The 14296-nt window shown below is 46.3% G+C and overlaps 1 protein-coding gene across 1 annotated transcript in view; it reads left to right on the forward strand.

The window, feature by feature from the left end:
- The window catches only part of ST6GAL1 (ST6 beta-galactoside alpha-2,6-sialyltransferase 1), a 44053-nt gene extending 30125 nt beyond the window's left edge, over window positions 1-13928 (forward strand). Inside the window, exons 4-8 of the mRNA XM_005153945.3 lie at window positions 406-1078; window positions 5910-6007; window positions 9175-9276; window positions 10504-10678; window positions 12971-13928. Coding sequence (XP_005154002.2) covers window positions 457-1078; window positions 5910-6007; window positions 9175-9276; window positions 10504-10678; window positions 12971-13212 — 1239 coding nt within the window. The 5' untranslated portion in view covers window positions 406-456 and the 3' untranslated portion in view covers window positions 13213-13928. The remainder of the gene's footprint in view (window positions 1-405; window positions 1079-5909; window positions 6008-9174; window positions 9277-10503; window positions 10679-12970) is intronic.
- Window positions 13929-14296: the final 368 nt, after the last annotated feature.

The raw sequence follows: 14296 nt of genomic DNA on the forward strand, positions 1-14296 counted from the left end.
TTAAACTTAACTGTCACTTGTGGCAGGGACAGGAAAAAGGTCTGAGTGGCAGTGGCCTCAGACTGCTGTTAGCATCTGAGGCTAATAGGCAGCTCAAGTCTTTCCGCATAGTATTTGAGGTGGTGGGCTTTGAAATGAGATCTTTAAACAGCCTGAAATTGTAAAATTGTCCCTATGTTCTTGTTCTTTTGCCCCTTCCACTGCTCACATGCTGATGTTTATAGTTTATATTTATTTATATATATATATATATTCAAGTCTGAGCAACCTGGTCTAGTGGAAGGTGTCCCTGCTCTCAGCAGGGGGGCTGGAACTGGACTTCAAGGTCCCTTCTAACCCAAGCATTCTATGGTGTATGCGTACCTGTGCACACAGCCCTGACTGAGATGTTTTCCTCTCTTCCAGGACTAGCTTCCTGCCCCGTGTTCATTGTCCCATTTGGATGCACCATACACTATGGTTCACGTTAATGTGTTGAAAAAATTAATGTGTGTTCTTGTGGTGATACTGGTAGCGCTGACAATTTGCCTGTGGAGAGAGACGAGAAGAAGCTACTATGTTCCTTTCAAGACTCAGACTGATGATTTACAGACTTCAGAAAAGTGGAACCCACTTAAATCACAGGGCCTTTTCCGTGAAGCAGCCAGTGAACTGGGGATGATATCCAAAACATGGATTGGTAACCACAACAAAGTAAAAGACAGCATCTCTGGAATAGCTGAGAAGTCCAAGAAAGTAACAGACTCTGTGAAGGTATGGGATAAGGACAGTTCATCGAGAAATCTCATACCTAGGCTGCAGAAGGTCAGAAAAAACTACCTGTCCATGAACAAGTACAATGTGACTTACAAGGGGAAGAGGAATGCTGCTAAACTCAGCCCAGAGAAGCTGCTCTGCCAGCTGCGGGACCGGGTGAACGTCACCATGATACAGGGATCGGATGGTCCTTTTGATACCTCTGAATGGCAGCAATACCTACCAGGGAAAAGCCTCAATGAAACAGTGGGCCACCTGGGTCGCTGTGCTGTCGTGTCCTCAGCAGGGTCTCTGCGATCATCTCATCTGGGACAAGAGATAGGTTGGTATCTTTGTATTAGCATAAAATCTAATTATGTTGTTTTATAACTAACACTGACTAGAAGCAACCTACTGTCATGCTCTTCCCAATAAGTTTGGTGCGGTGTGTTTAAAATAAGTTGAAATATTATCCTGAAACTTCTAAAGTTAGTGAATGTTATAGTTTAGGAGGAGGTAAGAATAATGATCAGATTCTCCCTTCCTCTCTGAGTGTATAGGCTGCACAGTATAGGCTCCATTTTGATGCCCTGACTCATGATGCTTGGGAGCCTTAGACCTTGGGCAGACCAAAATAGGCAAGCCACAAGAGAGTGTAAGTGTTGGGTTCAGCTAGGAGGACATGACACATGTGCAGGTAGTTCTAATCCAGGTAGTCTTTTCAATGTTCATGGTCACACTGGCATCAGTAGAGGGTAGCACTAATACTGGATACCAGAGAGGGGTTCCTTAAGTGTTTGTTTCTTGAGAGAGTTTGGGTGGGTTTAGTAACGCCTACCCTCATTGCATAGTCAACAGTCAGAAATCTTTTTATTCAGAAAGACTTCTTCAGAGAAGAAGTAAAAGAAAACATTACATTAGGGTAAAAAAACCCTGAACACAGCCCTTAGCAATGTGCTGTAGTTGACCCAGCATTGAGCAGGGGCTGGGCGCAGGCAGTCTTCAGAGGTCCCTTTCAGTCTCAGTGATGCTGTGGTTCTTGTGGCTTTCATTCTGAATCATAAGGCAGTGTCTTGAGTTTGAGTGGCCCAGAGGACCATGGCAAAACTTTTATGGGGCTTTATTTTATCTCTTCTTTAGACCAAGTTTGATGGTGCTTTGCGAAGTCTTACTTGACCATATTTATCTAATGTCAATGCATTAATTAATAAATGCTGAAGCACTGGTCTTGTACTCAATGTTTTAATACCAAAGCATTTTGTATCTTTAAGTAAGTAGCATGCAGGGGAAACCAGATCTCCAGCCTTCTACTCAGGATTTTGTGCCTGGCAGAAAATTCTCCTGTGCCTGCAGTTCCCTCAGCTTTCTTCCCTAATTCATGTTTGAGGCTCACATTTTGCTAAACTGCAGCTTCACTGAAGAAGTTTTAATGCCTAGAGGAGTTTTCTCTCCAGTGGAAATTGTTAGCAGACATCAGTGTGTTCATAAGTTGTCTGCTGGATCAGGTCCCTTGTGCCTGGACTAAGCTGCAAGGAACCTTCATCCTCTGAAACAAGTAGATGGATAGCTTTTGATCCATTATTCATGGGCAGCTTGGGTAAAGCTGCCAGTCACAGCCCTTCATAGTTCCTTCATAGTCCCAGGATCCCTATGGAAGGGTCAGGGGTTTGTTCTATTACTTTCTCAGAAGTTCTCCTCCAATCTCCTCTGTGCTTAGAATGAGGCTGAACAGCCTGAAGTGTGTTAAAATGCTATGAAAGATGTGATGAAAAAGGTTGTGGTGGTATGAACCAGGATAGCACTGCCTCCTGGTAAAAACTGCGTATGGGATGTGATTGTTTCCACCTCTTGGCAGTGTTTGAGGTCAGGTGGGTCAAGGCTTGGGAAGCCAGTTCTGGCTTTTCCTTTGAGTACCTTAGGCTTGTCTAGCTGCCTCCTGGAGTCCAGTAGCTAAAGGTTTCTATGGCAGTGACCTTCTGTTGAACATGTTCCCCTGACACAGCTGGCTTGTGTGCAAGGGTGTCTTTGTTAGACTCCTGCACACTGATAAAACTGCTCGCTCCTCTGTAATGAGACCCTCTCAAGAGCTGAGGGTTTATGGGCTGTGGTAATGCAGCCCATGCAAGTACTGGATTCAGAACTGGAGCAGCCAGGAAATGCAATGGGCTGTGCTCTGGCTGTGACATAGCTGGAAAGATATCAGGCATGGAAAGCCACTTCATTGTTTCTGCAGCCTGTCTCTGAACCTCTCCCTGAAACTGAAGCACCAGTTTGTTCCAGATCACAAGGGATGGATGCTGGGAAGGTCACTGTTCTAGTGTGCCCAAGGCTAATGCCATTAACCCCTGCTCTGGTGTCCATGGCTTGTGTTCCTCAAGCCTTGGTTGCAGACTTCAACCTTTCTGCTCAAGCAGTCATCGCTGCTAGTGCAGAGTTTTGGGCACTTGCAACTTTGAGCTCAATATTGAACACTTCAGGAGAATCCAGTGTATTTATATACTTCTTTCCCTATTTTTAGGTAATGTATTTCCACATAGGAAAAACAGTGGTTTTGTTGGATGAAGAAGCCAAAAAGGTGCTAGATCTGACAAGCTTACAATGAAGCACTTGTGCAGATGAGCGCAGCGGATTGCTGAACTGTTGTTCCAGGAAAAGTTTGTTCTGTGTAATCACATCAAATGAGCAATTAGTCAGTGTAAGGGAGGCTGGCAGAGCAGAACAGGGAGAAGCTTGCGAACAGCAGCTCATATCTTACTGGGCTCTTGGTGTTACTGGAGTTTGTGAATTACCGATGAAAAATGTGATGGGAGAAACAGCAAGTGCAGCACAACCACCTGGAGACAGAGTGCTTTGCAGAGCCAGGAACTCTGCCTGAACAGTCACTAAATACCTTTCTAAAATGCAAACTTACGGCATAATAACACTTGCTGTCTGGCAAAAGTTAAATGGGGAAATTATAACTCTTTACTCTGTGGGTGTGAGGTTGGATGTGGAGGTAGAATCGTAGAATCATAGACTAGTTAGGGTTGGAAAGGACATTAAGATCATCAAGTTCCAATCCCCCTGCCATGGGCAGGGACACCTCACACTAAACTATATAACCCACGGCACTGTCCAACCTGGCCTTGAACACTGCCAGGGATGGAGCATTCACTACCTCCCTGGGCAACCCAGTCCAGTGCCTCACCACCCTAACAGTAAAGAATTTCTTCCTTATATCCAATCTAAACCTCTGCTGTTTAAGTCTGAACCCATTACCCCTTGTCCTATCACTACAGTCCCTAATGAAGAGTCCCTCCCCAGCATCCCTGTAGGCCCCCTTCAGATACTGGAAGGCTGCTATGAGATCTCCATGCAGCCTTCTCTTCTCCAGGCTGAACAGCCCCAACTTTCTCAGCCTGTCTTCACACAGGAGGTGCTTTAGTTCCATGATTGCCCTTGTGGCCTCCTCTGGACTTGTTCTAACACTTCCATGTCCTTTTTATGTTGAGGACGCAAGAACTGCACACAATAATCCAAGTGAGGTCTCACAAGAGCAGAGTAGAGGGGCAGGATCACCTCCTTTGACCTGCTGGTCACACTTCTTTTGATGCAGCCCAGGATACGGTTGGCTTTCTGGGCTGCAAGCCCACACTGAAGCCGGCTCATGTTCATTTTCTCATCGACCAACACCCCCAAGTCCTTCTCTGCAGGGCTGCTCTGAATCTCTTCTTGGCTCAACCTGTAGCTGTGCCTGGGATTGCTCCAACCCAGGTGATTGCTCTGACCCAGGTAAAGGGTCTGTAGTGGTAACTACAGAGCTGCCTCTCAGTGTGGACAAGTTCTTTTCAGGAACATCACCTTTCTGGGTTTTGTGTGTAGTTTTGGAAGGCTTCCAAACAAGATTTGCTTGTCTATGAGAATAAAGTAGCTGAGAAACTAGTCTTTGGTGCCAGTGATTATTGATCCTCCAGCATTGCTCCTGTGGATAGCCATGTTTTCAAGACAATGATCTTGGAAAGACCTGGTTACAAGGGCCTGTAGTGACAGGACAAGGGGGAATGGCTTTAAACTGACAGAGGGGAGATCTAGATCAGACATTAGGCAGAAGCTCTTCCCTGTGAGGGTGCTGAGGCGCTGGCACAGGGTGCCCAGAGAAGCTGTGGCTGCCCCATCCCTGGCAGTGTTCAAGGCCAGGTTGGACACAGGAGCTTGGAGCAACCTGCTCTGGTGGAAGGTGTCCCTGCCCGTGGCAGGGGTTGGAACTGGATGAGCTTAAAGTCCTTTCCAACAGAAACCAGTCTGGGATTCTCTGGTTCTGGACCAGGTGAGCCCTTCTGCCCTGCCTGAGAACTCCACAATTCTACAAGGACCCCAGGGCAGCTGCTATGAGCTGTGGTTGTGTGGCCCCAGTGCAAAGGCAGGGAAGTTGGTTTGGATCTGCTAAACCAATGCTTCTGACCACATGAAATGTTTTCTATCCAAATCTAGGCAGTAAGTATGGAGAAGCCAGGATGACAGGCATGAACGCTCTCTGTCCTGCAGCAGCAGCAGCCTGGCTCTGTGGCATTACGACAGCCTGGCTGGCTGTGCCAAGGCAGAGGAGGGTGCTGGAGGAATGCTGTGCTATCTTGAGAGATGATGCCAGCAGAGGAAAATGCAGTGAATCCCGAGGCATGTAACAAGCTGTGCCTGTTAAATGCACAGCGGTGGTTTTATTTCTGTAACGTGGGAGGCTGAAGTCAGCTCTACTTTCCACTGTGGTTATTATACATGTGTCTCAGGCTGGTCAGCCTCCAGGCTACAAGAGAGGACGCTGGCTCACTGTTATTTCCTAGTTCCTTAGTTTGCAGCCAACCACGTGGCAAATTAATTATAGATCGGTCAATCTCCTGATAAAGTGGAAAGAAAAAGAGGGAGGGAGATGCTGTGCTCCTCTGTGCAAAGTGAATGTTAGGGCTGCTGTCTCAGCCTGCCAGGGGGTTGTGGTTTAAAGAAGTGGGGTTCTACTGATCATGAAGTCAGACTAACGACTTCTTCCACAGAATCTGACTTGGTACTTCCAGTTGTCACATGGAAAGCCAGGGACTGGCCAGATTGCATTAGAAATGGAGGTGAATAAACTATTGCACATCCCTTGTATCACTCAAAAGCCTGTTGTCAGCTCACAGGTTTTCACTCTGGTTTGCTTTCAGACAGCCATGATGCCGTCTTGCGATTCAACGGGGCTCCTATCAAGGGGTTTCAAGAAGATGTGGGGCAAAAGACAACCATTCGTCTTATGAACTCCCAGGTAGGTCTGATGGACATGTGCCAACGTGTCAGAGCTGTGCATCTCCTCTGTGCTGCCTGGGAGCTGAGCAGCAGGCTGACACAACCATGTCCTCGGGGCTGCTGCATTCATCTGCTGCTAGGAGGTCTTTAAAATGAAGTTGGGTGGAACAGGGCTTTCCACATGTGCCTTTTGATGTCCTTGCTTCTTGTGCAAATGCTGTCGCTATCTCTGCTCTTGTATCTTGCTTTCTCCCCTTGCTGCCGTGCTCAGTTTTGCTGCTTGCTGCATCTAACTCCCCTGTGTTAAACCACCAGCCTGACGTGTGTTCCTGCCTGAGCCAAGCTGGTTTTAGGAAACATGTTTGGCTGCTGACATCCTTCTTCCTCTGCCGTTTGACTTCTCACTTTTTTATCTTTCACTTCTGTGTGTGTTTTTGTGATGTCAGATGGGTGTTATCACTAAAGAAAACTTTCTCTGGAGGATGTGCTCCTGGCCAGACTTACTGCTTTATGAAGTCATTTATCAGCAAAAACATGAACATGACCTGTGTGTTATATACCAGGGTTATCTGCACAGGGAGGAGGGGAAGCGTGTGATTGTACAGCTGTAATATAGCAGCCGTAGCTCTCCATGTGGATGCTCCTATTTTGGACCAAGTAGAGTTACAGCCATGTCATGTAGTGCTTTGGTTCTCCATGCAGCTCAGCCTGCAGACCTGGGGGATGTTTTTCATCTGCCACCATCTCCTCTGAATGGAGACACCAGCTTAGAAAACCTCAATTATGAGGAGAGCAAAACTGTTGCAGTTGTTACAGGCTAAAGTTAACTTATAAATGCAGCACTGATCTAGCTGCTGAACAGGGCAGAAGATGCTCTCCGTGTGACTGGTTGCAGGAGTCTCTCTTCTGGAGTTTCAAAGCTGAACAGCTCTACTTGCAGTCCCTGTTATCTTCAGGGATCACTGCTCTGGGAGCCTGGTTTTCCTCTGTGTTTTATTTGCACTTTTAATAGTTCAGTGCTGTTCTAGTCATGGTGACATGATTTTAACCTTCTTGTTAGTGGGGTTGCCTGATTACATTTTGTATTCAGCTTGCTGCAGCAGCTGTGCCTTGCCTTGCTGGTTGCTCTTGCAGGCATCAGGTCCTAGCTGGACAAGCTCTAATTTGCAATTTGTCCTGGCTGCTCTTATAAGTAGTCACTGTGAACAGTGACGGGGCAGTGGCTTGACTCCTCTTGCTGACCATCCTTAGTCCATTCCCATAGTGAAGGAGATGGCGGGATAGGAAAGGAATTAGGGATCCTCAAATTAGAGAACAGACTCATAGGTCCCCAAGCTTGGTAGCTTGGTATTTATTTCTAAGTAAAGAAATTATTTCACATTATCTTGCTTATTTTCTTGGGCCTTCACTGGCTCATCAGTAACGTTCCTTTTAATGGCATGTTTTCCTGCAATCTTACATAGGGCATCAATTTGCCCTGGGAAAGCAGTCACGTCTTGCAAAAATAAGGGCTGAAGAGTGAGTGTGGGGAATGCTAATGTTGTTCTAATGAAGGCCAAAACTCCTTTCTGCAGAGCTGACCGAGAACCAGAGTACCTCCTTCCTTCCAGCCCTTGTTTACAGTTCTCCTCGGCTGGCTTCTTGGTGTCATGGAGAGCGCTCTCTGCTTTGGCTGCATTTGCTGTTATTGGCACTAATGAGTCTGCAGGGAGGAAGAGAAAGGAGATAGCACATTGGTGGAATGGAGTAAGATTGTGATGGGAAAGGGGAGCATGTTTAGATTACAGGGCATTGACTGCAGTAACCAAAGGAACTCATTTTGAGACAGTCAATAAACATGCCAGAAGGGTAGGGCTGTACTAGCGATATACTTGCTAAACAGTGAATTGGCCAAACAACAAAATAACTAGGAAATCAGTAGATCAGATAATTAAGATCAAAAAGCTGGGTAAGACAAATAAATCATGTAGCAATTGAAATGAATGGGACCACTTAGAAAGAATCAGTTGCTGTTAAAGAGAAGAAATAGGTACTAGAGGTATCTGGGGAGCTGGATTGTTCAGCAGATGGGTTAAGTGACTGATAGGTAACTAGTAGCACCAAGAGCCAGCTCTGTGGTGTGGGGAGGGATACAGCAAAGCTGCTCCCCACCTAGTTTCTTACTCCTTTGCTTTTGTGCCTGTCACAGCTCTCTGGGGTTTGTGTGCCTCTGCCAACTTGCATGGCTTTGCTTGACTGACCTTTGCTCTCTCTTTGCTCAGTCTCTCTGGAATCCTCCTTGTATGTATTTCACACCAGGAAAGTTACTGAAAGATTTCTAGACTTTAAAGAAGCAGTGAAATGAAAATAAATCTCCCTCCCACTCATTCCTGGGTAAGGGGTGGCTAGTGCTAGCTCCTATGCCCTCTCCTGGTGTCCATGGAGCAGAGGCAAAAGTTCACATCTGCAGTGTTGCACACTCTGGATGGATTGTCTAGATACTGTAAGGAAGTGGAACCAGGCAGTACATGTGGTCAAGGCCAAAGCCTAATCCTGCAGAGCTGTGGAAAGATGTGAGGAAACCCTTTCACTTCTGGAGTAATTTCATGGAATCATAGAACCATAGAATGGTTTGGGTTGGAAGGGACCTTAAAGCTCATCCAGTTCCAACCCCCTGCCACGAGCAGGGACACCTTCCACTAGAGGAGGTTGCTTCAAGCCCCATCCAACCACCCAGGGATGGGGCAGCCACCCACCCATGTGGAGACTTCTTTTGGTTCAAATGAAGGTTTTTGGTAAGCCAACAGTGTGTTTGCGTTAGGCTCTTCCTGGACAGTCCTGGTGACTGGTGGCAGCAGCTGATGTTCCCCCCTGCGTCTGGTAGCTGTAGAGATGGTACCCATCATATAAGCTGGATCACTCTGTGGGTCCTGTCCTTATTTTGTTATTGAAGATAGATAGAACAGACCTTGTAAAGCACAATGGCAGTTTTTCTTGTGACCCTCCTCTAAATCCTGTGCTGTTAGCAGAACTGGAGTGGTTGCTAGAAGGGCATCACTGGGGTTTTTGTCCTTGCCTGCATGCAGTGGGGCATGCTCAGTAACCAGCAGTGGGGTGGCTGTGGCTGTATTCAGCTATGTTTTACTGCTTGGCTGCTTGCTGATTCTGACAGCATACTGTATATCACTGTATTTGTTGTTCTTCAAGCTTGTAACCGTTGAGAAGCAGCAGTTCCTGGGAGAAGCACTATATAACACTGGAATCTTAATTGTCTGGGATCCAGCGCCGTATCATGCAGAAATTCATGAGGTAAGGCTGAGTTTTCTACAAATAAAATCAGATTGATATGCTTTGAAGTGCATCTGTTAACCCACTTCCTCCTAATGTGGGCAGTCACCCATTTTAAGGCCCTTCTTTCTTACGTTTTCCTTGACATGTAATGTTTGTATGTAATTCTGAGAGTATCCCATCATGGGTGCTCCTAAGGAAACACTTGCTTGTCCCTGATACCAGTGAAGGGCCTCAGGCCAGGTGCAATGGGTCACATTACCTTTACTTTCCCTTGGGCTGCAGTAGTTGTCACCTCATCAGATGATGATCTCCTCTTCCTGACAGTTGGTATGAGATTTGCTGACAGTTGATGCTTGGATATTTCAAGCACCAGTCAGACATGAGATATACTTGATGCATTAAGAATGGATTGGGAAACCCTCTGAAGATCTTGGCAAATACCTTCTGTCTGCATCAGCTAGACTTTCACTTGTGTTGCAATCCCTGTAGCATTCGCTTTTCATTTTGGGTACAAAAGGGTGTTATTTGATAAGTGATGAGATTTGGAGGCTCAGGATGAAAGCAGGTAGGAGTGAATAGCCCATTCTTTTATTTTAAGCTCTGTCTGTAATTGAGAGGTCTTTGTGTTCCTCTCTCTGAGCTGTATTTCCAATTTTCTCACTGATGCTTATTCTTGTGCCTAGCCCCACACCTCCAGGAGACATGGAGGTGTATGTGCAGCATGTTTAAGAGTCAGTAAAAACAGGATGGGGTATTTTTAGCATAGGGAAAAGGATCTCAAAATGGCTTTAAGAAAACATAAACCACTCCTAAATGTTTTTACTGAAAGGGGAAGTTTTAGGATGCATATCAGCTCAGTCTGGTTTAGGAGGCTGTGCTGGGGCACTTGCTGGCAAAATGCTTTGTACTCCACTGTGGAGAGGGGTTGGGGTCTATAACATTTAGGCCATGGTTCTCAACATCATCTGCTGTTGGGGGTGCAGAATGGAAGTATGCAAGATGCTGATCTCATTTAATGGTCCTTCACTGAGATTTGGCACCTTTCCCTGCTCTGTTCACTGAGTTAAGTCACTGTGGTGACTCAAGCAGCAGATGAGGTGCTGGGTGACAGTGAGTGAGTGTGTGTACCTACAGCACTTAATTTGCCCACTGACAGCAGCAGGTTCTCTCATCCTTCTTTCCCATTAGCTATGGAAATGAGTGGTCTAGAAATAAACAGTCTGACTTCCTGTGTCTGTTTTACAGTGGTACAAGAAACCAGACTACAACTTTTTTGAAAGCTATAAGTTGTATCGCAGCACACATCCAGAGCAGCCCTTCTATATCCTGAATCCGAAAATGCAGTGGCAACTCTGGGATATTCTGCAGGAGAATTCCCTGGAGGAAATTCAGCCTAATCCACCATCATCAGGAATGCTTGGTAAGATAATTTCCCTTCAAACTTCTGGTTCGGTTTGCAAGCAGGAACTCTCCACAATGCCTTTATTTAAAAACAACTACAAATTCCTGGTACTTTGATATCAGAGTTGCCTTTGCAGTGTTTGTCTTATGCCAAAACTGAAGCTGCCCGTCTTTAAAGCAGCAGCTCAGTTGTGTTCAAGTAAGCAGTTTGCAGCACTCCTCTGAAACAGCACTTACAAACATGGCCTGGTTCCATGTGGAAACAGGAGACCAGATTGCAACAGCGAGGTGGTCTCTAGGATTTCTGTCTTCTAGCGCCAGAGCAATTCCCACAATTCCCACAGGGTGAAAGAGGAAGAATACAGCTTCTGCTTTTGTCAGACAACTAAATCTGGTTCCTGCAGATGAAATCTGAGTGCTTGTCTGATTATGCTTTCCATATATAAATATGGAAATATATATATATATATGGAAAAGTATATATAGCTAAAGACTTGCTGGGGTGCTGGGGATGGTCAGCCTGAATAGTTGCCCTGAAAAGTTTAGTGGTATTTCTCCTTATTCAACATGCCAACCTTTTGCTTGTCAGCATCCTAAATGCAGCCTCTCAGCAAAGGGGCTCATTTTACATTCTGCTGTTGCAGAGCTTTTCCTTCTTGCGGCAGAGCAAATGTTGTGCCAGCTGAATAAAAAGGAGTGAACTTCTCAGGGAGCTCGCATATATTTGAAATCACAGAATCGTAGAACCCCAGGCTGGTTTGGGTTGGAAGGGACCTTAAAGCTCATCCAGTTCCAACCCCTGCCACGGGCAGGGACACCTTCCACTAGAGCAGGTTGCTCCAAGCCCTGTCCAACCTGGCCCTGAACACTGCCAGGGATGGGGCAGCCACAGCTTCTCTGGGCACCCTGTGCCAGCACCTCAGCACCCTCACAGGGAAGAACTTCTTCCTAATGTCTCATCTCAGTGTCCCCTCTCAGTTTAAAGCCATTGCCCCTTTTGCTGTCACTGCAGGCCCTTGTCAAAAGCCCCTCTCCAGAGTTTTTGTTGGCCCCTTTAGTACTGGAAGACTGTGAGAAGGTTTTCCCGGAGTCTTCTCTTCTCCAGGCTGAACCAGCCTAGCTCTCTCAACCTGTCTAGATAGATGCATGGTCTTGTTTGCCACATGGATGTCCAGTTGCTGTGCTTCAGCCCCTCCGTTGCTCGCAGCTCTGCTCCCATCACTGCTGGCACAAAGGCACATTTCTACCTCTGAGTTAACAGAATCACTTCTTACTTTTGCCAGTCACCTCTCTAGTTTCCCCCCACAGCCTTACTCTTGCCCAGTACGTACTGCATCATTGTTGGGATATGGGCAGGCCAACTGCATAACAGCAAGTCAGTGACTTCAGCGGCAAACTTGTTAGCTGGAGTTAGGGGCTTGAAGGCAGGCACTCCGCCATGCCAGACAGCAAATCCCTCTGTGGCTTAAGTTTGGGCCAAGCTATCTCCTTTGTAAAACAAGTCACCTCGTCAGACTCAAGGGCAAGATAAGTTCTAGTTTGCAGCCCTGGGTTTCCTGGAGAGCATAAGTGTGAATGAAAACTCATTTGAAAAGGTGGATGACAGCGTGTTTTAATGCACCTTACTCAAACAAGTGGTTTCACGGATGGGTTCTAACAGTGTCATGTAAACTGTGTTTCTTGGAAGAACATTAAGTCAATAACTACGGCTTACTTCTGATCTGGCCGGAAAGTCAACAGAGCTGTGCCCAAACTGGTATGAATGTCCTTAAGTGGTTCACATGCCTCTCAGAAGACAGGGGAGGCGAGCACTGCTGTGCTGCTGATGGGGAGCTGGGAGTCCTGACGCACAGAGGCTGCTCAGTCTCCATGAGCCATTTCCAGGCACAGCCCCTTTCATATCCCCTGCATTCACAAGAGGCAGGTGGGGAAAGGTGAAGGTCTATCACTGCTTACCCAAGCAGGTTTGAGATGGGCTGTTTGGATCAGCTAATTGGAGCACACAGTTGGCACATGCTCAAGTTTCCAGGAAGGTCATGGAGAACAGCAGCACTGTTAAAAAGTGGCCTTTTGGCATGGCTGTGGCTGTAAACAGCCTGCTGTAAGCAAGTCACTCATCTGCTTTGCAAGAGAAGGCTTCACAAAACAGCCCTGTCTGGCCAGACTTGTTTTCTCCCCCTCTCCTCTGAACTGTCAGAGAGAAAACCCTTCCTGTTGGAGCTGGGTGCTCCTTGCTGACCACCTGTTTGCTGGAACATGTAATCAGTTCCCTGTCTTGACGTGGGGTTGTCTGCTTTCTTTCCCTCCCTAGGCATTGTGATCATGATGACACTCTGTGATGAAGTGGACGTGTACGAGTTCCTCCCTTCCAAACGGCAGACTGACATTTGCCACTATTACCAGAGGTTTCACGACCGTGCCTGTACCATGGGAGCTTACCACCCCCTCCTGTTTGAGAAAAACTTGGTGAAGCATATAAACCAGGGCGCAGATGATGACATCTATATCCATGGGAAGGCTACTTTGCCTGGTTTCCGAAATGTACGTTGCTAGTGGATCAGTTTTTAGTGTGTTTAGGAATCTCTTACTTGACTGTCAAAGCACTTTTGAAATCAGAGTTGTCAGATTCGTTAGGTCTAAGCACTGGTGTGTTTTGACAGCTCTTCCACTTTGCAACACTTGCTCTTAGGACTGCTTTGCCTAACTTCTCCTAGCTGTAAAGCAGCGTTGATACATTGAGGTACATCCATGTGGTGTCTGCATGAGCCACTGCAATAAATTTACTCCCAATGGAGCCAGGCTCATGCAGCTTGTGGATATCTGTGTCTTCATGTCAATCCGTGGTGTATGGGTGGCTCAGGAGATGCTTCTAAGCAGAGATTGCACAAGCCAGGATCAAACATCGACTATAGTTTGATTTACTTCAAAGGGGTTATGACAGCCAAAACCCTGGTCTATTGAGAAACAAGAGAAATAATGTAAAACTTGTTCCCATAGTCCTAGGGGTTCTTTGGAGCAGAGTTGATAGATGGAAACAGTGTCAAAGCTTTGTGCGGGCAGGCTAAACTCCTAGTACAAAATATTGCATTTTACAAACAGTTTGTAAAATAACTGTGGCAACTTCCTTTCAAATTGTAGGGCTTCTGAGAGCAGGAGGAATATTTGGCGAAGGAAGAGGGAGGCAATTCACAATTTGGTGATTCTTGTAGGACTTTTAAATCTTTTTCCTTTTTTTTTAATTGCTTAAAATAAATGTGAGTTAACATGAACTCCTCCAGTGCAGTGTTGTGCTTGACACAGAAGAAGCCTTTTTCAGAAACCTTTTGGGCAAGATGTTCTGAGGCACCAATGGGAGAACTCACTGAAGTCAGTACCTCTTTTCAACTATCTGCCGGTCTATCTTCGTAGCTGTTGGCAAATTACTTGCTGGCTTGTCTCCAGTAACAGAAATACCATATAGCTGCTGCTACATGAGATCCAGTGCTCTGCCAGCTAACCAAGGTGATCCCTGGGCTGCTGTGTGCTTTTCCTGAATAGGTGGGCAGATGCATCGCTTCCATGCTTCTTGAGTGGTGAAGTAGGAGAGTGTGCTCTGCTCCTCATGCTGAAACACAGACAGAATCGAGGAGGGCACCTT

Source organism: Melopsittacus undulatus, chromosome 6, assembly GCF_012275295.1.
Source record: "Melopsittacus undulatus isolate bMelUnd1 chromosome 6, bMelUnd1.mat.Z, whole genome shotgun sequence".
In the NCBI taxonomy this organism is placed as follows: Eukaryota; Metazoa; Chordata; class Aves; order Psittaciformes; family Psittaculidae; genus Melopsittacus; species Melopsittacus undulatus.